The sequence below is a fragment of the Echiichthys vipera genome, assembly GCF_963691815.1.
Source record: "Echiichthys vipera genome assembly, chromosome: 14".
NCBI classification, from domain to species: Eukaryota; Metazoa; Chordata; class Actinopteri; order Perciformes; family Trachinidae; genus Echiichthys; species Echiichthys vipera.
The window spans coordinates 25,674,044-25,701,235 of NC_139839.1; the positions used below are offsets into that span (position 1 = coordinate 25,674,044).

General features: G+C 41.6%; 1 protein-coding gene across 1 annotated transcript in view; it reads left to right on the forward strand.

Moving 5' to 3' along the window:
- The window catches only part of igsf9bb (immunoglobulin superfamily, member 9Bb), a gene marked incomplete at both ends in the record, with an annotated part of 174,790 nt that overhangs the window by 36,373 nt on the left and 111,225 nt on the right, over nucleotides 1–27,192 (forward strand). The window contains one exon of the mRNA XM_083926342.1: nucleotides 3,904–4,095. Within this exon, the coding sequence (XP_083782468.1) occupies nucleotides 3,904–4,095 (192 nt within the window). The remainder of the gene's footprint in view (nucleotides 1–3,903; nucleotides 4,096–27,192) is intronic.

Below are 27,192 nucleotides of genomic sequence, written 5' to 3' on the forward strand. Positions count from 1 at the left end.
GCATGTACCACACAAGTAAACTCTGTTTTTACTTGGCTTGTTAAAAAGTCTCTATGCATCCCTCCAACACGTTAAAAAATACGCAAAGCTTTGTAAAAAAAAAACCCTGAGTACGATCTGATTAGAAATAATAAAAACACATACCTTATTGAACCAAAGGGCAATGTGATGCAGCCAAGCAACAGCTTTTACATTTCACATTAAAATAAATAAATCAAATAAATGTGTTCCATGATCTTGTAGTTAAAAGGATCCAGGTAATTAATTTGGTACCAGTTAAAACAGCCTACTTTCAAACCTGCATAACCAACTGCATTATCACTTGGCAAAACTCAATATGCACACAGTGAAGCTCGCAGCCACATGCTACTTAATGTGTCTGTGTAGCAGGTAATAATCCCTGCTGTGCCCCGCCTACATACGCTGCTCCCAGTCTATGAAATCTGTGTGATGTGTAGCTCCACATTTTGTACAACACATACCATTGTTGTTATTTTAAATAACACAAAGCTACACGTTCTGTACTCCAACACAGCAAAGTAACTCCTCGCCAACTTTTGCTAACATTCCACACTGCTGTCTTCAGGCAACAAGTCACCTCATGGTATTTCAGAACGAGACTTCACCAATCTGAGTCACTTAACACTGGCTACATTTTAAAAATGGTTGTTCTCATTAGTCACTTAAACACAAATACATGAAAAAATGGGGACCGGGTTGAAAAATAAATGCAGCTTTACACTATTGCTAATTATTTTCCACAACACAGGTTTTTTAAATATTAAAAAAAAGTTTTTTATATATAAGTCATCTTCACTTGAATGTCAAGAGTTTGAGCTGATTTTAAAGGTCTTGTGTGTAACATTTTGCCTGGATTAATAGTTTTGTATTGCCAGTGGAAGTTGTTATGCACCTGTTGTGGGAATTTTGGATATTTGTAATTCATAATCATAGTTTTGTCAGGTCAGACACAGTTCAGTGTCTCCTCTGTCTCACCTTCTTAATGGATAATGCAAATAACTAACTCATGATGATATATTGGCATATTTGTGCATCTGCACCCTGTGTGAGAGACCTTGTGATGAGAGAGGTTCAGAATGTTCAGTATTGTAATGTCTAGGGCATGTTTTTTGTTTGGTCTAAAGACGGCACCCAACCAAGGCTTAGCACGTCCTGTCCCTTCCTCTAAAAGACTGTGCAAGATTTGGCTCATCCTCATTCCTGCTAGACTCTTTGTTAGGACGCAGGGATGAACGTATTTTTGTCTGCAGAGGTAAATGCTTTGGCAAAATAAACCACGGAGAAAAAGCTGATCCTGTTTCTTGATCTTTATTGAAGAATCCATTTCCACAACACACCTTAAAATTTAAGAACTTCCTGACTTCCTGAGTTGCCTATAACAGCCATTGGACTGACTTCTATGTAAAGGACTCGGGACAAATTTTCCAGGAAACTCCAAAAGATGTGACATTTTACTCCCGAGTCCCTTGCCTCTCTTCAGCTCGCCTACAGCCAGTTGTTAGCTTGCTTGATAATGTTAGCTCACTGAAACCTAAGCTGCTGAGTCTCAGCTGCGCAGCATGAATCTGCCTTTGGTTGGTTCATGGTGCTGGCTGTTGGAGTGATTCGAGAGCAGCGCTAGCGTTATATGATTGTAATTTATTTTACAGCATTATACCAAAATTGTGGTGGTCAATTCTATTCAGTATCACTGTTTGGGCCAGTACTCGCTCGTGGCTACGGTGTGTGCGAACATGTGGGTGTGAGCAACATGATGCTGACTACAGCTCACTAATGGCAGAGCATAACACAAAGGCAAGGGATTCACTCTTGCCTTGGTTATATATAGATGTAATAGATGAAGTCCTGTTGGTTCCTTTAACACAGGGGTAGGAAATTCCGGTCCTAGAGAGCCACTGTCCTGCATGTTTTATGTTTCTCCCTACCCTAACACACCTGAGTCTAACAATAATCAAACTGTGACAAGCATCAGCTGCTTGATAAAGAGCACATCATTAGAATCAGGTGCATTAGAGCAGAGAGAAACCTAAAAAAGGCAGGACAGTGGCCCTCCAGGACCGGAATTGCCTACCCCTGGTTTCACACAACACCTTACACTGTTTACTTCCACTAATGAAAGGTAATGCAGGCAGTATGCCATCATCTGTGTGCAGGAGAAGATAGCTGCCTGCCTGGCTTCCTTACAAGCCACAGAGGGAGGAGCAGTGAGTACATCTGATTAGCCGTATCAACTGGTAAAATGCTACCACGTCGGATTTCCGCTCATAAAGCCAAGCTACATAGTAATTAGCCTGGGATCGATGTGGCCGTCCAGCAGCTAGCCCACAGACACACAGTTCCACTTGGATAGCTCCATCACTTGGCTGACAGAATGTAAAAGGCTAAAGGTCCAAGTATTATTGAACATCAGGTGTACATTACGGTCACATTACCTCTTCCATGTTTTTGTCTGCCCCCATTCTGTCTGACAAATAAGAGGAAAAAGGTCCTGTGTAGATAAATCACATTCATGTGTCTGCAAGTGCCGTTAATCTTTCCCAACCCATTGGCCTTGGCTTGGTATTGGATTTGTCACTGGCAGTCTTTTCTATCCTGAGTGATAGAACTTGTATCTTAGCACATGTTTGTGTTATCACACACAAACACTCACTTCCTGGGTGAACCTCTGTTGCTTTCTAGTGACCCTATTGCTATATTTCTTTCTAATCTGGACCATCTCTAATGTGCACAGTGTCATTTCTGTTAAACTAGTGGAATCAGATTACCGCTCCTACCTTGTTCACTTCAAATTGACTGATGTCACGATAGCCTAAAGATTAGAGATGCGTGCTTGTCTGTGAAAAGTAAGGAAAGGATTGCTAGCCCTGGCTTAAACAAACTTAAAGCTGGAGGTGAACAGTTCCCCCTTTTTTCTACTGTTTGTTCTGTGGTTACAGGATTATTGTACAGGGGAGCACTAAATATGTCAAAGTTAACATTTAAATGTAATGATGTTTAATGCTGAAAAGCACATTTGAATTAAAGAGCAGATCTTTTACACACCTGTAGCGTCTCTGCGTGACCAGTTGGACACTGTTGCTTGTATTGCCATTATCCACTTACGCAGTTTACGTTCTTTTTGTGCTGCTCTTACTGGCTTATGGCTACCAAAGTGCATGTAGAAGTCATTTATACACTTCGAAGAATCTACAAGTGATATATTTAATATTTTTACATGGACATTTATACAGCTCATTATTAAACGAAAGTGACTTTGATGAGAGAAAGTGGTTTACATTAAAAATGTAAATTAAGAGAAGTTCACAGTATATTTTGGGGTTGTTGAAGCATGTTTTTATTTTATTGTGAAACACTGAAGCACAGTCCTGGATGTGTTGACAGCATTGATGTTAATTTGGACGGCCAGCAGCTCTCAGTGTTTACGGCAAAGAGATCAGGGTGTGCATGTAGTGCCAAGGGTAGAACAGGGCAGTGTTAGGGTCCTTTTGACGACTCTTGTAAACACAAAGTTTAACATTATATTTTGTTAGAAGTTAGACTAACACCACTTTACAACATTAAGTTAACTCAAAACATTAAACCATTGATTGATTCCTTTAATGATCACACAGCCAGGCTGGTGTAATTTGTTGAATCCTTACATTTCTAGGTTTAACAGAAAGTTTTACAGCGTAGACTGGTGACACAATCACTGTAGGTACGTATGAGAAAACCATGGGGCGACAATACAGAACAAAAGACTCCCCGCACACTGTCCTCTTCAGTTGCAGTCAGAGATATTTAATACTGACGTTTCGGGGCACAGACCTTCTTCGGGTTATTTTTTTATTTTGAGCACCTCTGATTGTTGACCGGGCTAACATGTGAATGCTGTTACCTCAGGTGCCCACGGAGTGCGAGAGGACCCCCAGTTTGTGACATCACGCGCAGGAGAGAACGTCATCCTGGGATGCGACGTGTCCCACCCCCTGAACGGCCAGCCCTATGTGGTGGAGTGGTTCAAGTATGGAATGCCCATCCCCTTCTTCATCAACTTTCGCTTCTACCCTCCTCATGTGGACCCGGAATACGCTGGTAAGATGGTGAAGTCCTACACACACACACACACACACACACACACACACACACACACACACACACACACACACACACACACACACACACACACACACACACACACACACACACACACACACACACACACACACACACACACACACACAGACACACACACACATACACACACACGCTGATCACCACATTGAAGAGTGTGAATTGACCATACTCACACCCCACCACCACTCCCTCAGTCATCACTTGTCTTGTGAAGTTAGTGAAAATATGCTCAAAGTCTGTTGCTGTTAATACATCTCAATTCAGAGATTGGCTTTTCTTCCGCTCTCTGTGAAGGTAAAGGGCTTTAAACAAAGACATTAAACCAACACCTTTTTGACAGAGGTGTGCTTACCAGTGTAGACTGTAATAAATATGTTTACTAATTTCTGTAGACAGCTTTGATGAGATTACTTTTTCCTTTTTTGGCAGCAGGTCCTTGAACCTCAGATTATTTATGCGTTGTGCTCAAGGTGAAGTTTGCCAGAGAGGTGAGAGGGATTTTCCCCTTGTCTGCTTTTGATTTCCTCCTCTCTGATCATTACATTTTGAAAAATAATCCCCCCTTCTGGTATGTGTGTGATTCAAATAGCTTTTTTTCATGCATTCATGTATGTCATAACAAATTAAATGTGATGTGATTCCCTGTGTGCGGAGGATGAGGATATGCATTTTAGATAATAACAATTACATGATTACCAGAGATGATACAATTTTATTTGAATCCTGTGTGATAGCCAACGCACATATATACTGTAGCTTCAGACATACAGTCCATGCAGATATTCACTTGATATTTCAGTGGTCAACAGAAAATGATGAAATACAAAACTCCACACAAATGCTGATAAATTAGGTACTACTGATAAAACATACACCAAGCCTCCCCACAGCGGCTTCCTGGTTGATCCAATACTGAAGTGCCAAAAACTGCAGTTCTCCGAGTTTCCACTAGGAGCAGTTTCTCATTGACTCGCATGTTAAACAGACCTATTTTCACAGCATAATAAAACCTACTTTTTTACAAAAAAACATTCTAGTCTGTATGTTTGGGTCATATCTCCATGACAACACTGTACTGGGCTAGTTTTTATTTTCATGGAGGTTAAATTATGATGAATAATTAGGGGCGTGACCTCTTGAGTGACAGCTAGCCTCTGGCCCTCACTTCTTCTCGGAGGCTAATTGTCAGGATTAGCATCATTAGCATGATAACTCCGTCATCTCGACCTGGCCTGTGGTCATTCGTGTGGTGGTGTTACCATAAGTGACAAGATGGTTTGCTCTTCAATCGACTGAACCAACAGATGGTTTAGGAACACACCGTGTTAACGTTAGCTCTGTTATGCTAATTAAATAGCAGCACTTGCACCATGACACCATGAATACAGCCTGCTTTCTATGACACATACACTAGATGCTAATCTGGACCACCAGGAGGATTCGGGCCGTGAGGGTCGGTGTGAGTTCTATGAGCATGGAACTGTATTGAATATCAGCTTAAATCATAGATTATAAATGCTGCCTGCACTTCACTCCCTTGGCCGGTGTAATCTCCCGACTGCCATCTCTCCACTCGCAGAACTGGTGGTTTTGTTCTTTTCCCGAAATTTTATTTCATATCATAGTGGGTGTAGTCTCCGGTAGAGACATGGGACTCCCACTCCCGTTTATCTAGTAACGTGTTCTGTTAGCCTAGCTCCCGGAAGATGGAGCTAATGTGGCTAATTCTGTAAACTGTGTCACCCAGATGGACGTATCTCCCTCGCCCCAAAGTCACATCAATGCCCTTTGTCTGACAAGATGGCGGCTCCCAGAGGCGAATATTATTGAGTCAAGTTGAGAGAACGTCCATTTTTTATACAGTCTGTGACATACATAAAATAATCATACATACATATATCACTGAAAAAAAAGTGACAATGTGCTTTTCAATAGGACAATAATAAATAATTAAATTTATAATTATATAAAGATTCAAGATTCAAGATTCAAGAAGCTTTATTTATCCCGAGGGAAATTATTGTGCAACAGTTTCGATACAAAGGCGGAAAAGGATCAGAGTAACAATAAGCATAAACATAAATCAAATCAAAATAAAGCTAACGTCAGATAAATCAAGCAATGAACCAAGTGTGACAGAGTGCAACAGACGTCGTGGTTAAGCGTAGGTATATACAATATACAACAATACGCAGCGTGCAGTTTAGCAGCAGATTGAAATAAAATAAGTACAAACTAAATAAGTGAGAAGGAGCGATAAGTTATAAGTGTTAAAAATGTTAAAAATGTAGCAGCATGTCCTACAGAACTAAGTGACAGTATGGCACAGTGGAGTGTAGCAGCATTTCGTACTTAAGTCAGTTACAGTAAACCACAGTGAAATGTAGCAGCATGTCCTAAAGCACAGTAAGTATATCAGCAGATAGTTACAGTAAACCATTAATAAATAAATAAAGTGATGTAGTGGTGATATAAAGTGACAGTGTAGTATAGCAGCATTACTTACTGAAGTAAGTGACAGTACAACTGAATAAAGTACAACTGAATAAAGTGATGCAGTGATGGTATATAGTGACAAAGTGACATTTTCAGGATACATTGTCTCCACTGTTCCTTACCTGACTGGGGGGAGATGAATTATAAAGTTTGATGGCCGCCGGAAGAAAAGACTTCCTCCGGCGTTCAGTATTACACCGGGGGAGAATGAGTCTATGGCTGAATGTGCTTCTGCTGGAGGTCAGCAGCTGGTGGAGAGGGTGAGAGTTATTGTCCAGGATGCTGTGCAGTTTAGACAGCATCCTCCTCTCAGACACCGCCACCAAAGAGTCCAGTTTGACCCCCAGGACGGAGCCAGCCTTCCTGATGATCTTACTGATCCTCTTTGCGTCTGCTGCCCTCAGTCTGCTGCCCCAGCACACAACAGCAAAGAAGATGGCACTGGCTACCACTGACTGGTAGAACATCCTCAGCATGGTGTTACAAACATTGAATGACCGGAGCCTCCTCAGGAAATAGAGACGACTCTGGCCCTTCTTGTATACAGCCTCAGTGTTCTTGGAAAAGTCCAGTTTTTTGTCCAGGTATACTCCAAGATATTTGTAATCCTGGACAACATCCACAGTCACGCCGTTGATGGAGATGGGTGTGGGGGCAGATTTACTCCTGCGGAAATCCACCACTAGCTCCTTAGTCTTGGTGGCGTTTAGAATCAGGTGATTAGCTGCACACCAGTCGACAAAGGAGTCCACAACGCCCCTGTACTCCTCCTCCTTCCCCTCACTGACACAGCCAACAATTGCAGAATCGTCGGCAAACTTCTGCAGGTGGCAGGACTCAGAGAGGAACTGAAAGTCTGAGGTGTACAGGGTGAACAGAAATGGGGAAAGAACAGTACCCTGTGGAGCTCCAGTGCTGCAGACCACGGTGTCAGACACTCCGTCCTGCAGTCTGACATACTGTGGTCGACCCGTCAAGTAATCCGTAATCCAGGAAACCAGGGGAGGGTCCACCTGCATCGCCGTCAGCTTCCGTCCCAGCAGAGCAGACCGGATGGTGTTGAACGCACTTGAGAAGTCCATGAACAAGATTCTCACTGTGGTCCCCGCTCTGTCCAGGTGGGCGCAGGCACGGTTGAGCAGGAAGATGATAGCATCCTCCACTCCTAGTCTCGGCTGGTAGGCAAACTGTAGAGGGTCCAGTGATGAGCTGACCAGGGGCCGAAGAAGTGAAAGAACCAGCCTCTCCAGGGACTTCATCAGGTGCGACGTCAGCGCCACCGGTCTGTAGTCTTCTGAGGTGCTGGGACGCACCTTCTTTGGTAATGGTACCAGGCAGGATGTCTTCCACAGCACAGGGACCTTCTCGAGACTCAGGCTGAGGTTGTAGATGTACTGCAGGACTCCACACAGCTGGATCGCACAAGTTTTGAGGACCCTCGGGATGACACCGTCGGGACCCGCTGCCTTGCCTGGGCGTAGTCTGCACAGCTCCTTCCTCACCTGCTCTGCAGTGAAGGTCTGTCTGCTGTGTGTGTTGGTGGGGGTGGAGAGAGGTGATGGCGGGGGGGAGGGGACAGGTAGGGCAAAATCAGGAAGGAATTGAGGGGGAGGTGTCAGCAGGGTTGGAGGTTTGGAGGTGGGTGGTTGTAGAGGAGCCGTGGGGAGGTGGTCCAGAGCCCTTTCATCAAATCTGTTGAAGAACAGATTTAGCTCATTGGCACGTTCAGTACCACCTCCTACCGTCTGGCTACCAGATGGTTTGTAGCCAGTGATGCTCCTCATGCCGCTCCACCCGTCCTTTAAGTTGTTCTGCTGGAGTTTGTGCTCCAGCTTCCTCCTGTAGGTGTCTTTGCCCTGTTGGATCCTCTCCTTCAGCTCCCTCTGGACCTGCCTCATCTGCTCTCTGTCCCCCTCTCTGAAGGCCCTCTTCTTCGCATTCAGCAGGACCTTGATGTCTCTGGTGACCCACGGCTTGTTATTTGGGAAACAGAGTACAGTCTCTGTAGGAACAACGCTGTCCACACAGAAATTGATGTACCCTGTTATGCAGTCCGTGAGATCATCAAGGTCCTCCCCATGTGAATTACAGAGCAAATCCCAGTCTGTGAGTTCAAAGCAACCCTGTAAAGCTTCGTCAGTCTCCTGTGACCATCTCCTCACAGTCCTGGTGGTCACAGGAAGCCGCTGGACTTGGGGCTTATACAGGGGCTGCAGATGGATGAGGTTGTGATCTGATCTTCCAAGAGGAGGAAGGGCAGTGGAGCTGTAAGCCTCCTTAACATTAGCATACAGCAGGTCCAGTGTCTTGTTTTCCCTGGTGGGACAGTCCACAAACTGCTTGAAAGTGGGCAGTGTTGCAGCCAGAGTGATGTGGTTGAAGTCCCCAGATATTGCAATGAATGCGTCTGGGTGCCGTGTCTGAAGTCCCGCGACGACGGTGTGGATGACGTCACTCGCGCGCGCCGCGTTTGCAGTCGGAGGAACGTAAACAACCAGAACGATCACGTGTGAAAACTCCCTCGGCAGATAATATGGCCGCAGACTCACGGCAAGCAGCTCAATGTCCGGGCTACACACACGCTCCTTTACAGTAACGTGTCCAGGATGACACCACTTGTTGTTAATAAGAATAGCAAGTCCCCCACCTTTCCTCTTGCCACTCTCACGGTGACTCCTGTCCGCCCGAACAGTCTGAAAGCCGTCCACAGTTACGTTCGAGTCCGGGATGTCCTCGTGGAGCCACGTCTCCGTGAAACACAGCACACTGCTCACACGATACCTCCACTGAGTCTTCACCAGGCCCGCCAGCTCGTCCATCTTGTTAGCCAGCGACCTCACGTTCCCCATGGTGATGGAAGGGAGAGATGGTTTATATCTCCTCTTCTTTTCCCGTTGTTTACGTCCAGCCTTACATCCCCTGTACTTTCTCCTCAGTTCTTTGGGGATTTCAGGCCTCTCCCGCATTAGCGCCGTTGGTGCTAGCGACAACAGCTGTTCACGGGTGTAAACAATGGAGCCGCCGCATTGTTGCGTCCAGACGGAGACGCGGTCGGCAAAAATAGTCCCAAGAATGAGACAAACGGACAAAAAACACGTAAGAAAGTTCACGAACATAGTTGGCTAAGGTTAGCACTACGACTTACAGGAAAAAGTACTTAATAAAAAGACAGTAAAATAAGATAAAATAGCAAAAAGTGCGGAAAGGAGAGGGAGCAACTGTTGCTGGCTGCCGCTTTACACAGCGCCGGAACCGGAAGAGTGATTTACATAAATAATGTAAATCACCAAAGAGCAACTGTTAAAAAAAATAAACACAATATAAAAGAAGATGATGAGTACGGGTCTCCCCAAGTCGGTCATTCCAAAGTATAGACAAATCTTTTGTATGTTTCGCCATCTAGCGGCGCCGCCATTACTGTGGTGGCATCTCCCTCCAGTATGCACGCGATTGAATGGGAGCTGTCATAAGTGTACCTTTTCTACTTTTACCTGTACTTTTCATGCAGCATTACTTTTAACAGTGATGTCTAGGAAGTTGGGAAGAACCTACCAACAGCAGTGGGAAACTGTAAATTTGGAAACAAACTGAATGTGAACTACACAAACCTTTACCTCATGAAGAGTGAATCTGTCTGAGGCCGTACGGTCTACATCTATTCTCTGGGCGTGCAGAGGACCAAAATGTTCGCCAGAAAGGAATCAAAAATATTAACAGAGGGGACTTTGTTCCCAACAGCACGCTATGTTTTGGTTACAAAGCAACTCGTCAAGTAGGGCCACTGCTTATAGTAAATCTGTGTTCTTGATGTAAAAAGTGACCCTGAAGCAAGCATGTAAAAGGAGACAAAGGACTGCGAAAAGCACTGAAGCACCCCACAGTGTAAATACATTGTGGCTGACCTAGCATCCGCAATATCTTTCCAGAAACACTCGTCATTTAGGTACGACTTAGACCTGGGAAGAACTGTGCTAATAATAACTGTATAGGTTTCAATTAATTCGCTGATTAACAAGGATTTTCCCTAAAACCAGATTAAAATCACCATTAAGAGGATCCCTGTCTAAGTTTGTACAACACATTTACCATGAGTGTAAACAGGAAGAATTTAATTGCAAAAGTTGTAGTTTTTGCACGATTTTCATAAAATTCAATTAAATTAATTTGTGTAAATGTGTGAAAGTGGTTCTTCAGTCAGGGTTAAATGGGGAGTGATTATTTTATGTTAAGTTGTAGTATTGTTGTGATTGTTCTGAATGATTGTTATTTTATCATGTGTCTGTGTGCTATGATTAGAAGAAATTATGTTCAGATTTGTCCCACAAATCAATCAATTACAAGACTGAGTATGGAACTTCTTGAAAGATGTTTCAGAAAACATTTTAGGGGAAAATAGGCAACAAAGCAACATAATCTTGATTCATATTTGAACAGCTCTGTCTAGTCTAAATGTTTAATCTGAGTTTCATGAGCCTGGGAAGCTGCGCTGGACAGACCTGCAGACTGAAGGTGATTCTCTATCTGTTAAACCAGCGCCACATGAGATAAACGGTTGGGTCAGATCTCAAGCTGCAGGAAATCTGTCAGAAGGGTGGGTGGGACAGACGCACCTGCCAGAGCAAATGAAACATGAGCTCGGCAGATTCATCTGGTTCCCAGGCTAGGACCTTTGTATAATCTTTCTGCATCCTCGCACGTTTTCATTGATTAAATCACTGAGCACCAATACCTGCTGAGTTTCAGAACCAATGGTTAGAGTTACAGAATCCTGACTGCAGCAAAAAGAGCTGTAGGAAATGAATGTAATCCTGAGGACAGCAGCTATCACCTTTACGTGTGACAAATTGGCCATAGCCACAGCTAGGAGATGTTTTTTTAAAGAAATATTTTGAATTGAATTATTATTTATAGTGCCAAATCATAACAAAAGTTATCTCAGGACACTTTACAGAGTAGGGAAAGACCACACTCTATGACTTATTTATGATTTACATACTTTCTTTTCTACTTTCTTGAATGATCTGTCCAGGCACGGTGTTCCATTCAGTCATGGCTCTGTATACTACAGTACTTTTCGCTACGTTTGTTTTCAATATAGGTGGCATGAATCTATTATAATCATATTCATCAGAACTAAAACAAGAATACTGATACAATACTGTCTGCAATTAAGTCAATTACTAAACAGCAAAGTTAAGCAATGAGGCAAAATCTAAATCTATTTTTAACACTTAACCAGGATAGGCAGTTATGCATTATATTCATGTTAGGTCTGCATGAGCACTGTAGTAAACAACCTTATTCTGAGCAATTTGAATTTTTTTTAAATACGGCAGCACCTGACCAAACCTCTGTACAATAGTCCAGATAAGACAATCGTCTCCCATTACATTTTTAGGTGAAAAATTCGTACATTTCCTAATAACTGAGAGTCCTCTGCCCATTTTAATTACCACCTTATCAACATGTTGAGACCAGAATAATTTACTGTCCACGATAATGCTAAGAACTTTGGTCTTTTGAACTTTTTTTAACTGCCATACCTTTAACATACAAATTCTATTTTAGGTCATTTAATAATAGATTTTTTGTTCCAAATACAATGCTTTCAGTTTTAGAGCCATAAAGAACCAGTTTATTCCATTGCCGACTGCATTTCCTTGTTCAAAACACTAGTAAGCACCACAGCCACCCTTACACCTCCCCTCCCCTCCTTCATCTGACATCATGCCCCCCCTACCCCCCCCCCCCCCCCCCCCCCCCACACACACACACACACATTACATCTGAACTCGGACTCGAACTGCTATTTGCACTTCACTGCACTACCTCACTTTAATGAACAATACCGCTCTACCTCAATTCAACAAATGCCATTGCACTGTTACTGTCTATTTATTATTATTATCTTATTCACTTTACAATCCACTGCCACTTTACATTTTTTACTCTTTGTATATTTTTTATTATTTATTATGTTGTATATATATATGCCGATTGCACTGGGTCTGAGAGGACTGTAATTTCATTTTTTGCATTTTGTATGTCATGCATATTGCAATTTTTGACAATAAAACTGACTTGACTTGACTTGACTTGACAGTTGTGAACTGATCATCCCAGGGTCTTTTTAGGCAAATTTGGTCATAAGACAATTTTTTTGTGTAACAACTATTAACGCAGATTTTCCATAGAGTCGCTAACAGCCTGCCGCAGCTAACACTGATTAGCGAGTTGGACGCATTAAAACGTCTTTTTTAACCACTAATACTCCTCCAAATAACACCAAACCTCTGCAGTAGCACGAGAAGAGTCCTGACATATTAACCGAAGCACCAACAACATAGTTAGTGAACCCAGAGTTTATTAAAAGAGTGTTTTAAAGATTTACCTACTGGCCCCTGGGATGATTTTACACCGGAATTTCACTTTAATGAATTTACCTCAGATAACCTTCCATTAAAGTACACTGTCTGTTTCCTATTTGCTAAATGGCTTTCTAGCCAGAGTATTGCTGTCATATTGAAACCAAAGCCTTTCATTTTTTTTAATAACAAATTTTGATCAATTATATCAAAAGCCGTGCTGAAATCCAACAGCACAGCCCCTACTAAATTGATATTGTTGATTTCTCTGTGCCAATCACCTGTCATTTGAGTCAGGGTTGTGCTAGCGTGTGTCCAACTCTATAGGCATGTTGAAAGTCTGTATTTAAATCATTAACTGAAAAGAAACATTGTATTTGTTCAAAAGCAATTTTCTCCATTATTTTACTCAGAGCAGCTAGAAAGCTAACTGGTCGGCTTTTAGGTCCACTCAATCATACAGTTGAATTGTCAGGTACTGGAATGAGCTTGGCAGTTCTCCATGCTTTTGTGTTCAAAACTTAGCTCTAACACATGACAGACTGAAATGGTAATCATGTTTGCTAACAGCTTAATAGTTCGTATCCTGTCATAATTTGATCTCTAATCAAGATATGTATGATATATATATTGTTTTTACACTTTGTTATTAAAAAAAAGTTGCTGAGGTGATTAGCAACGCCTTAAGGCTTAGAAATTAAAGTTCCTTCTGATCGAAGAAGGAAGAAGTTGTAGATTGGGATTTTTTGCCCATCATATCATTAAGAATATTCAAAATGTTTGCTTTCTGTCATGCTTTGCATTACTCATCACATTTGCATAATACATACTTTTATAAAAATGTCTTATCTTGCGATAGACTTGTAAATCAGATTCACAATTAGAATTATTTGCCATCTTCTGTGCTTGATCTCTCAGTTCTCTTTTTCACAGGTGCATGCGCATTGATTACTTCTACAAACAGCTTATTTAAAGCCTCAACAGTGTCATCTGGATCATCCTTCACCAACACACTATCACAGCAAATATTTCTCATGTCTTCACGATAGTGTTTGTATACTGTCTTAATAATGATTTTGGGTCAAGCTTTGTTTCACTCACTACGACCACTAGGTCGTGATCAATTCACCATGACGTCAAAGCAACTATAAGCGTTCTTTCGGGCTTATTTTGGAGCTGTTATAGTATTTCCTTTTTTTGTGAAGGACTGAAGTATGGTCCCGGATGTTTTAACAACATTGGCGTTAATGTGGACGACCAGCAGCTCCTAGTGTTTACGGTGAGGAGAATCGTTTTGTCCGACTAGAGGAGCACAACTAATTCACCAGTGTTAGCGTCCTTTTAATCCCTCTTGTAAACACAAAGATAAATCAGGCTATTAAAAATATTTGGTTACAAACTTTTGTTGTACTTTAGTTTAACACCATTAAATTTATTCAAAATATTACATCTGTTACGGCCACCAAGACAAAATGCCACAAAAGCCAATAACATAACAACAACACCAGGTTCAATTGCAAAAACGATTTATTATTGCCTAACAAAAAGAACCAAACCTGAACCAAAACAACAAAAAGGTCAGATGGGCTGGTAAAAATAACAGTAACAGGTGCTCTGGCCAACCAAGCAATGGGCCATCGGACCAGAGACTCTGACCTACCTAAATAATGACCTAAACTTGAAACAAAACCACGAAAACAGTAATGCCAGTCCATCCTTCCCAAGCTAAGTAAAATAAAATGACAAATAAAAACTACATAAAGAAAATAATGTAATGAATCAAACCAATACACCAGTCTGAGTGAAGAGAGAGGGAGAGACCACAGCTCTCTTTATGGTCCAATTAGGCCAACAAGGTGCAGCTTGGGCCAAGAGTCTTCAATCAGCCAATCAGGGTTCAGAAACCGCAAGGCAGCCTGAGGTACTAATTGAGCAGAGAGACAGGTTAATACAATACTAACACAAGCAGAGGGAGCGCATAACAACATCATCATTTATATTTGAAAAGTTTAACAGAAAGTTTGATAGAATTTAGCCAGAAACTGTTCGACTGGGGACACAGATCTGTTCTCTGTGAGAAAATGTCTCCAGAAACACGATGATGATGGTTTGTTCCCATTCTGCCCCGTTAGAAGAGGCTCCTCCTCCTCCACTGTCTTACGGTCTTCTCTGTAGCACTGGTACTTTTGACCACATCCATTCGCTTTAACCTCCTCATCCACAGGTTCAGCTGGATACATTTTGTATTTTCTGAAGCAAATCGATAAAACCCTACACCATTTGCTGTACATCAGGCGGGTTAACCCCAAACACAACACATTTTTGTTTTTAACTATGTAACACTGGTCTTAAGGTCAGTGGAAGCTGCTCGTGTTCTGCCACCAGGAAGCGTCTTGACGCCTGTTGTTTACAGACATTCTGAAATGGAGCCTGATACGACTCATTCGAATCTTCGAAAATTTGGTTATGAAACAACGGATTATTCCATTCTGCCTCTGGGGGTACTGAATATCTGATTTTGTATATGCATGTTTGGTTTTCTCCTATTTGGATATAAATATAAGCCTGGTAATAAATACTGTTGCTAAAAATGTGAAGATAACTCCTGTGCTTTTAATCTATCGCCTTAGTGTGCAGGAATAACCCCCTCCCCCTCTTAAACTAAAATGTTCTATCCAGGATCGGGCACCGTCAGAGCTCATCTTGGCTGGGCTTTAAATCTATCTGGGCGTCAGAAATACAACAGTCTGCTCCTGTTTAATCATCAGCATCATTTACTTTGAATATTTGCCCATTTGTTGTTTTTCATTAAAGACGTTCAGTCTGACACAGCGCTGTGAGAGTGAAACTACAGTTCTAAATATACCGTCAGTTATTGTCAAAGAAAGATACAAACAAAGCACATTTATGTTACAACAACAAATACTTTTAATAAGATGCTCCTATCAGAAATCAGAAATCACATCTCTCAGTAACCCTCTGCCTGACAAGTGTGACTGCGCAGCGCTGGACTCACGTGCACCTGCCGCTGTCTGCTTCATGTCCAAGGCTCACCACCCCGGATCCGAGGGTTTTTCATAAGCAAAAAAAGGAAAAAAACTGACCATTAGTCGACTATAGGCAAGACGTGGCAAATCAGATTCCACTATGAACATTTTTAGTCGGGGACACCCCAAGTAATGATATTACTTTGTTACATACTAGTTCTGCTTGGTTAGCATATATATGATCTATACAGGTCGCTGTTATGCATCCATCCCTTATTAAGCACACTGTTGTTGGTTTTGTTATTACTTAATCCAGATACATCTGTGATAGCAAGAAACTTATTTATAAGTAGACAATATAACGATTTACAATTTATGTTCAGGTCTCCTATATATTTAATTTGCATGATCACATACATAATCTAGCATATCTCAGTTGTTTCTCAGTTATCAGAATTTGCAATAGGCGGCCCATTACAACAGCCCACTAATAAGGGCTTCAAATGAGGAATATGTGCTTGAAGCCATAATGCTTTCATCTCTGTTGACATTAAGTCCACCCTTACTTATGGTCTAACAGTGTCAGAACCTCTCTCCCTGGTCAAATGACACATTGTAGGAACTAATTCTATTCCCCTGTACCCTATAACAGTGTTGGTGCTGTTGAAGAACAAAAACATAGTGTCCACTCATGTTCAGAGAGTGATGTTACAGAGTGATGTTTCTTTTCCCTCCCAAACAATCTTTGGGTGAGGACAGATGCTGGCTTTCTGAGAGCACATTACCCAGATAACAGCCCAAAGCTTCATTTGAGCCGTTATGCAACAAAGGTTATGGGATGACACTACCACCAGCAACGTTTGTCATTATAACTGGTGTAAGTGATGAAGATGGAAAAGAGATTTTTGAAGTTTGAATTCTTTAGTAAATAATTTTATTTGTCATATACTGTTAAGACTGCAGTTATTTAATTTACTTTTGACTGGTTTTGACAGACTATGTGCACAACCTCTGCTCAGTCTGTGTGCTGGTTTCAAATTCTTCTTGCTTTTTTCAGTCCTTTGAGACACATCACTGTCTTCAGCCTTTAGCAAGTCGACGATTCATCTTGTAGTTTCAAAGTGCAGCAGTGAAATATCTCAAGTTCTGTAGTCGGATGCAGGCAAACACCACACCCCCACTGTGCTTCAGTGTGACCACGATATTGCATCTTGGAAAGAAGTCAGAGGTCACAGTCAAAGCTGCAGAGATACATAGAGGCTCACATTGTGTCTTCTTTAGATTAGGATGATGTTGAGGGTTAATGAATGGAGCTAGCCATAGGGGCACTGTTTCCTAGACACCCTTGTGCCCTTGGTTTCAAACAACCCATTGTCTCATTTTTTTTTAGAGAGAGGAAGAGAATAAAGAAGGCTGACATATTTCCATGAGAATGCGTAGAAGGAAGAGATGGACATAAATTGATAGCCAGGCAGGCAGAAAGCTATAGAAATCGAAGATGAGACTGGAAATGTAAGGACAGAAAAAAAAGGAATAGCAGGAAGTCCCAGATTACATTGTTGAATGCCCCCTATCATCATGGAAGATCTCCAAGCTGGTCCAAAAGAATGGTGACATTTCAAAATGACTTGCCCCAGCAGAAATTCCCTGAAGCTAATAAATCTACTTTGCCCTTCCCAAGTTATGCAGAATATGTGGGGTCAGATTTAAGCTCTCATCTCCTAGAACAAATGGAATCAAATTGTTCGGTGGGGTTCATGACGGACAGTTAAATGTGCAAGCTGCAGTATACCATACTGTATCAGCACCATTGCTTTTGATGAACACCATTGCATCGCTAACAAGTCAACCCACGACATCAGGCAACCCCATGTGAAGTTGAAAATGTGGACCCAAGGCGAGTCCTCTTGTGTTATCACAGTAAATGCCAATCATGAAAAGAGGAGCTCTGTGACAGATTGCCATTTGTTGACTGCTGGAAGCTGATAGAAGAGAAGTGGGGCTACAGTAGACTGACTGAATAGAAGAAGATTGGAGCATCAGCTGGACTTCAATGAAAGAAGTCCCACTGACTGCTGCTTTTGCTCTTTTTTTCCCTTATTACATTATTCTTTGGACAGACTTCAGGATGTACATGTCCACCATTAATTAACCAGGGATTTAAATGAGAATTTTAAACATATTATGAATTCTGCATTTCCTACTATTTCCTCCTTATATATACAGTATATAGGACAGACAGGAAATGGGTGAGAGAGAGAGAGAGGGGGGGGGGGTCGATTCAAGTTTATTTATAAAAGCAATTCAACAAATTCAAAAATTCAACCACAGGGCAATTCATAATGCTTCACATGGAACATTAAAAGCGTTGGAAAGAAACAGATAAAATTACATTTAAATGACATATAAAATGACACTCAGAAAAAAATAGAAAAGATTTCTGAAAAGGAATTATCAGTTGTCAGTTACAGGTAATAGAAGTTACAGTACAGTACAAGCAGTTAAAAATTATTTTGTGTACTGAGAGGCAGCGGCAAACAGAAAACTCTTTAGTCTTGATTTAAAAGAACTAAGAGTTGCAGCAGACCTGCAATTCTCTGGGTGTTTGTTTCAAATATGTGGCGCACAAAACTGAACGCTGCCTCTGCATGTTTAGTTCTGACTCTTTGAGGTCTGGATGGTTCATGGCTGAGCAGAAGATCAGAAATAAACCATTCAGTACTTTTTTTTAAATTTTAGGTGAAAGTGGGCTGACTTTGTAATTGTATTAATGTGGCTGTTGAAGTTCAGGTCTGAGTCCATGATTACACCTAAGTTTCTGGCTTGGTTCGTGGTTTTTAGCATTACTGTTAGAAGCAGGGTGCAGACTTTTGATCGTTCTTCCTTGGCTCCAAAAAAAATAATTTCAGTTATTTCTTGGTTTAATTGGAGAAATTCTGCTCCATCCAATCGTGGATTTGCTCGATGCATCTGCTCCGTGCTTGTATTGGACTATAGTCGCCTGGTGATATAATGAGGTAGATTTGTGTGTCATCTGCATAGCTGTGGTAACATATTTGGTTGTTTTTCATGATCTGAGCCAGTGGAAGCATGTAGATATTAAACAGAAGAGGCCCCAGAATGGAGCCTTGGGAAACTCCACATGTAATTTTTGCCCGCTCATATGTGTATTTACCTATAGACACAAAGAAGTCCCTGCCCTTCAAGTAGGATTCAAACCATTTCAATACTTTGCCAGAAAGTCCCACCCAAATTTCCAGATGGTCTAGTAGTATGTTGTGATCCACCGTGTCAAATGCAGCACTAAGATCCAGTTATACTAAGACTCTTCTTCTGCCATTCTGCCATTGTCCGTGTTTAAGTGGATGTCAGAGACTTGGTGCTGTGTATAAAGAAAAAATGCAAATCCTATTCCTTAATCACTCACTTGAGGGCAGGGAATAATGTTTTGGTAGCATATCAAACATTCTGAATAGAAAATTTCAAAATATTTCACAGGTTACTTAACATGAAAAGAAATAGGGCATTCTCTCATCTGTGACATTGGAAACATTAACAGCAGCAAGCCTGTGAATATTAATAGCAGCAGCATAAAAAAAATCCTTCCTGATAGAAGAATACAATGCTATGTCAGACATGCTCTCTGTGAGTAGGACTGCTGACATTACCAGCCAGTCCGGTTCAATGTAGTGGCATGGAACTGTGTTGTAGCTTTCTGCAGTCAAGGAAGTCCAACAGTCTGTTGTGAGGGAAACATTCGTGGTTTCAAGTTGTGTTTTCAAGTTGTGTTTTCAACTTGGCCTTCTTCCTTGCGTAGCTTGCCTCCCCCTTAAAGCATCAATCTGACGCATTTTGAGAGAAAAATTAGTATGAATATAGTGGAGTAAGTGCAGGGCTATTCAGTTCGCCGGAAAATATAAGCATCACATTAATGTATTGTATAATATATTGTAAAACACTACAGCGACATAGGAGTGCATATAATGTCTTTATTTTATCAATTTAAATAGTAGCAATAGGCCTTGAAGTGAAACCGCATAACAGCTGATCAAAACAAGTAGTGATAGGCCGACTCAAAGCAACAACCTTGTCAAAAAACAATCCTTGTTAAATTAACATACCTGTTAACCTAAAGGACTAAAGGTTTGAGGCTCTTCTCCTTTACTTGAGTATTTTCTTTTCATGCTATTTTATACTTCTACTCCAATACAAATCAGTGGAAATATTCTACTTTTAACTCCACTACATTTATCTTATTACTTCAGTTACTAGTTACTTTACCAGGCTTACAAGTACATATTGTACTCTGTATTTACATACAAAGTACCGTAAATACAGAGTATTTTTTACAGTTCACTGGGAAAGTGTTGAAGTTAGCATGATTTTTCTGCAAATGCCTTCTCAACTTATCCTCTTTACACAGTGAAAAGAGACATTGCGGTGGTAATTTATCCAGAAACGGAAACAGAAACGATTACAACAGCAACAGAGCGGAGTTGAGCAAGCTGCTGCCAAGAGGATTCAGAAACCCATGAAGAGCGTAGCGAGAGCGTAGCGAGAGCGTAGCGAGAGCGTGCGGAGTGTTGTGGCCGCCCGCCTACAGGGAGCAGGTGGAGCAAGTCTCCCTTTGTGTCAAATACTGGTGCGCTTAGAGACTTGGGAGAGGACAGCAGTCAACATCGGCCACCACAGCCATTAATTCCTGTTTCACACAGGCTTCCTCTCAAAGGGCCAGGAAATATTCCATTGTTCATTCACACGTAGTTTATTGATAATCTCTGGTATACCACCATGTCCCGTCCACCCACCCCCACCCCACAAAAATATTTTCTCATCGGAACTCTTGGTTCATGTAGGCCACCTATTTTGGTTTCAAAACGGTGAATTCCGCTGAAAGGTGAGTGATTTTCATGCCTTACACACACTTCGTCCCAACGCTGTGGTGATTGCTGGCTGAGAACCACTCGCTGTAGCACGACTGCATGTGACGTATTTAGGTTCTAATTCAACAAAGTTGTAGAGTTGTTGTACTTTAAAATACTTCCACATATTGTGGATTGGCCGTCTTTGTCGTCATCAACCAACTTAATAATAATAATAAAACATACGACGCTCACTTTTGCCCTCTTCATCCTGTCAATGTACCTCTTCTCATTTGTTTTGTTGTTGTCGTCAGAGAACTGCTTTGCTTGTGTTCCCGCGTGTGCGTAAAGTACGTCTGGCGTCAAGTGCGCCCTCACGTGGACTGGCGGGGAATTACAGGTGCAAAACTTAAAACATTTTTTATTTCATTTTTTTATTTTATCGATAATTGATTAATTGTTTGCATCCCTAGTCCGTTCATTAGTGAAGTGTCTAAATTGTTCTTTTTCAAGAGAGGTTTGATAACAGCAGTTTGCAAGGCCTGTGGGAAGACAACTCAGAGAAGAGACGTGTTGACAATCTGTATTGTGTGTAGATCTGTAGATCTGAGGCCATGCAGTTTGACACATCTATGAAAAGGCCTGGTGGCAGAACATCAAGGCAGCAGGAGGAGGATTTCAGATGTTGTATAATGCCCTCCAAGGTCCTATGGTTAATAACAGGAAATTGCCATACAGACATTAGTTCAGAATAATCTTCAAAAAAGGCTGCACAGTATTTAGGTGACCTGTAGACATTTAGGAACATAACTCTGGAAGAAGAATTTAACTTAAGAGCCACATATTCAAAGGAGGCATAGTTTCCATAAGATATCTGCTTGCATCGGAGGGAATCATTAAACAGAACAGCCCCTCCCCCGCCTTTCTGATGAACTCTGGTTTCACTTATAAAACTGAAGTTGGGAGGAGCTGATTCAATAAGAACAGCAGCACTGTTATTTTGATATAACCACATTTTTGGATTGGAATAAACAATCAAGATGTGCTTGATGATAAAATTTTGATTAAAAAATGTTTTTCCTGCCAAAGACCTGATATTTAATAAAGCTAGATTCAGTGAGTTAATGTTATTATCTGCCCGGCCTTTTGGGACTGGCTGTGGCTGACAAGGAATGGATGCTAGATCCGATAAATTTGCAAAATTAGTTGTTTTTCTTTGCTTAGCCTTGGGTGTGTCCTGCGGGGGGAGCCAGTGGGGGGAATAGTTCTTTGAGTTGGTGGAGGTGATGGCCGATGTGATTTAACCTGAACAGTGTGCTGTATGTTAGCCGTTGTGGCTACCCGGAATGTTGAGGACCAGATACCGTCCGGTCAGAAGAGGGAAGGACGGTCCCAAAACAGATTAAAATTGTCAATAAAGCCAAAGTTGAAGCTGTGGAGGTGGACTGGAGCCAAGCGGGGAGACTGAGGAGTCTGCTAAAACGCCCTATCCCGTGTCCCAGTGAAGGTATTGGACCGGGCATTGCACAGAAACTTAAAAAATTAAAAAGAATGTTAAAATCTTTTTTGGTCAGTTATGACAGCTGACAGGCTGTTTCGCACGCCCCCACGTGGATTATTCGCCCAACAGAGAAGTGAGTGCAGCAGCCACTAGAGTTTGCTCAGGAACCGGGGCTCCAGGGAAGTAGTGAGTGTCAGCATTGAAGAGACATGTAATTCGTATTATGGAGTCTCCCACTATTACTGTGGTTGGAGAGAAGTGGGGTGTAGGGAATGACGGCCGCTGGTACTCTCAGCCGGAGAGAGGACGGTCAGAGCCTGCACTGTGGGGCTGGACAGTTGAGTGTAGAAACGTGCCACACCCTCGGCCCCCGGGTTTGGGTGAGGAGTTCCCTGGTACGGTGCGAGGAAGACCTCGGGAGCACCTGAGCACAGCCTCCTTAAGGATCCTGCGGCGGGAAGCGGTGGTTGCTGTCCGGGATGGGGAACGTTGAACTAGTTCCACAGTAGAGCAGCGAGTCCCCCCCACCACTGCTAGCCACCGGTGCCTTGGGTAGGAGAGTTGGCCAACAAAGCGGCTTAATGGTTGGACAGACTTAGGTGAGGTGGCAAGGCATCCTCGTCCTTCGGACCAGGAGGAAAAGCAAGATGGGAGTTGAGCAGGAAGATGGCCGAGGACATCTCTTGGATTTTTAATAAGAAATGAATTTATTCACACACACACACACACACACACACACACACACACACACACACACACACACACACACACACACACACACACACACACACACACACACACACACACACACACACACACACACTTCATCTGAACTGTTTAATTTCACCTTTAACAGCCTGATTTAGAGATCTAGAAGAACCCTTTAATTTGTCTTGCAGGAAAGCTGTTAAAGCACGCATTATTCTTCTTAGTTCCATCTCAAAGATCAAAGGTGAAGGCATTAAAAAAGAGAGTTTCTGAGAGCGGGGGACTGAGAACAGACAGGGGCCATAGCAAAGAGGCCGTGGACATCTTGACTGGCATGGGGGGTGTCACCACACAGGGAGGGTAGGAGAGCAGAGAGGGTGAGGTCGAGGCGAAAGGGCAGTAGGTTGCTACACTTGTGTTCAAAGCAAAATGTGTTGTCACACCACAGACTGTAGGCTAGCTGTGTTTGTCATGTGTCAATAGTTGTGAGACTTGATTGAGTTTTGAGCCTTGTGAGACCTCGTGGAGACTTGAGTCATCACCTGTAAAGTTGACTTTTCAAGGCTCCAGAATAACTTCCTTCACCAGGAGCACTGTGGCCCCAGACTGAAAATTTTAGGGGCACAACCAGAAATTTTAGGGGCACATGCGGTGTCGTTTCAGAAATTGTTTGCTGTTTCAAATTCACTGTCACATTTTATCTATTTTTTCTATTTTGAAGATGCAACAAAGAAGGTATACACTGTTGCTTTCTTACCATAGAGCGGACATGAAAACTATTTTCGTTTAGTACATTAATGCTGTCTTCTGTCTCGGGAGCTGTTGACAGACCAGCGCGACCAGATGTCAAATTCAGTTGCACACTCTCAAATTGGGTTCACAAAATGCGACTGTTTGGTCGCAGTCTGGAGCCCTGCTTTAGTCTTTCAGTAAATCACTGTCTGTATTCTGATGAATGATTCTCTCATTTCAGTCACATGTACAAGGAGCTCTTACATATGTTGCCCTATTAGACTGGATAGGTACATATTCCTCCAAAAAAAAACAAAAAACTGGATGTTTGTTTTGGATCATTAATTACTGTTTTACACTGGATTTTGTTTGTTGGAATGACATAATTGCTGCTGAAAGCTAATGAAGAATGAACACAAAACAAGGCCAGAGAAAGTGTGGAGTGTTCTTTTAAATGCCACCAAAACCATTATGTGGCTTCTCATCTCAGTTAATAGAAGCTGTTACTTGACCTTCCAAATGTGTCATTTTTCTGCTCGCAGGAGTGTTGGAATTAAACTCTTGGAAGAGTTAATGGTGCATTTGCTTGATAGATTTCTCTCCCGGTCCTGCTCTCTGGCCAGAGCCTTTTGGACTTTTTGTTAAAACTGTCCTTACATTTGTTTTATTTTAGTTATTGTGTTTATTAATGTTTACTACTATGTGAGAGGCCTGCACCATTAAGGCCAATATGATAATCACAATTATGCTGATGAATATCAAGATCAGGATTATTGATCAACATTAACTAAATGTTTGTTTGCAATGTAACATTTAAATAAAATCTGTATCAAAATGAGACTTGAGAAAATTCAGCGCATATTTTAGAAGCACAAATAAAAATTAAATTGTACCCAAAAGAGATTAGCTGATGTGCGTTGATTTGGCGCTATCATCAATCTGTTGAAGCAACTATGCAAAAAGCCTGTGAATATTCTCATTTTTCCAGGTCATCGTTATCCCCAAAGCAATTTCAGTCAAAAGCAACTGGACTTTGTTATTAGTCTAGGAAGACGTTTCACCTCTCATCAAAGAGGCTTCATCAGTTCATGTACGCATCTGACCAGGCTGGGACTGGTCCAACTAACTGGTGTGGAGATCCAGGTATTTAACTTCTCACAGGGCCTATGATGTCACTGTGCAGTATGTATTCTGAGCCCTCTGAGAATTTTGAAAAGCATTGACTCATTTATATTCTAAGCGCTCATTAAAAGCTCCTTAATTTTATTTGGTGATCCCTGCAAATCTTGCAGCGGATTGTTTAGACATCAGAAATTGCTCAAAGTTATAATCTGTCAACTATTTCATTGGCAGGACGAGTGTTTGTTTCGTGCAGAAATTCAGTAATGCAGGTACCCCAGGATAAACATCCACGCCTCCATCTTGGCAACTAGTCTTTTTTTCAATATTAAAGTAATCGGTGGTCATCTGTACAACGTGAATAGGAACTGTTATAGATAAAGCAGCAGGATTTTAAGTGATGCAGATTGGCCAAGATATAAACAAAGAGACATTAGGCTAGATTACACAGAGCTGTAGGTAGTTTAACATTCAATAATCAGACACCTAGCGACACTTTCCTCCGTTTTCACTAGATTAGTAATGCAGTGATTTTTTACTCCATGATCACATATTGAATCCTTGGTGACTTGACAGTAGAAAGGAGACTAATAAGCTGAAGTTATGGACCATCTTGGCTTCCTCCTATTATATTTCACAACCTCACGTTTCTCACCCATGGGCCACCTTCACAGGTAAACCCAAACACAGGAGTCTGCAGTTAACAGGAACTTGAAGACATAACTTAGTATTCAGGATTCATGCCAGCAAGGCAAAACTGATAACAGAACAAAACCGAAGATCCAACAAGGACTGATCTGAAATCCAGGGCTGAATCCAAATGTCCACCCTCTGGACTTACGAACTGAGCCCTCACAGACTTCAGTCGTACGTGCAGAGACTGTTCACTGCCATCACAGCATGTCTGCAAAGGCATGAAACTGCAAAACCGCTGAAAGGATTCATCCCAGGACTTAAATACAAGCTAATCTGATGAGGAGATGAGATGCAGGTGAAATATTCTGTTCGGCAGAGAAAAAATGTTGGCGTGCTGCGTTTCTGCAAACCACAGAAACATTAACATTTTTGGTACCGTTTTACATATTCAGTATGTTACGCCAATCCAAAATTATAGACATTAATATCACATTTTCAGAGCAAGTGCTCTGGAAGTCCGGTTACTTAGTAAAACTAGCTTCAAACTCTGCTTAGGGAGGAGGTCATGTGGATGGTTGGTCAAACATACACCAGACTTCCATGTGAAAGTGAAACTTGTCCTAAAGCTAACCAAGTAGTTTTGATGTCTAAACGTAACTATGTAGTTCTGATACCTTAACCTTAGTAACATTAATAGGTTTCGTTTGAATAAACAACATTAATCGTGTTTAAAACTGTGACTGTGGAGCATCTAAAAGTGTTAGTGTGTGACGAGTAGGGAATGAGAACAGGTTGCAATTGTTTCATCATATCTGAATTAATTTTTAATTCTAACTGAACAATGAATGCATCACTGAAAACTGCAGTGCAAAAATGCAAACCTGGTATACAGTCATGGAAATGATAATACACTCTTTGAAAATTCAACCCCATTTTCAAAATGTTTGGATGTTGTATAGCATGTAAATGTAAATGCTGATGATTTGCAAATATTACTAAAGCTTGCTATCACCACACAGTTCAAAAGCCAGCATCTGTGATGGTATGGGGGTGCATTAGGGCACATGGCAATTTCAAATGGCAGCAGATGGTCTCCTCAGTTCCCAAACACTTACATTTGAAATGTTGCCTGTGTGCTAATTTCAATTACATATGTGGTACCAATGATTTGCAAATTATCGCATTCTGCTCCTATTTATAATTTAAATATTGTCCCAAACATTTTGACACAGAGTTCTATGTCATTATAAACACTAAGTTTTTAGATTTAGCACAGTTTTCAAAGTGTTTGGTTACATTCAGTTCAATTTGTTTTGACTTCATGTAATCATTTAATCTGTAATGATACGAAATGTATCTGAATCTTTGTGTCTAAGATGCTATTTTTATTTTCCTCTGGACAATGGGACATCCTTAAATTCAAGCACTGGAAGGCATCTGGACTCAGACACTGTAATGCTGTGTGGGCATGTACAAACTGTGCTCACTGTAATTGACATCTGCCTCACTCTCCTTAGATTTGTTGCATCTGCAGGAAAATCTACACCTATGTCATTCGTATTGTCCATAGAGCTTTGGTGACATCATTAAATTACCAACATAAATCTGCCCAACTTCAAACACGTGCGTGGGTGTGCTGGCCCTTTAAA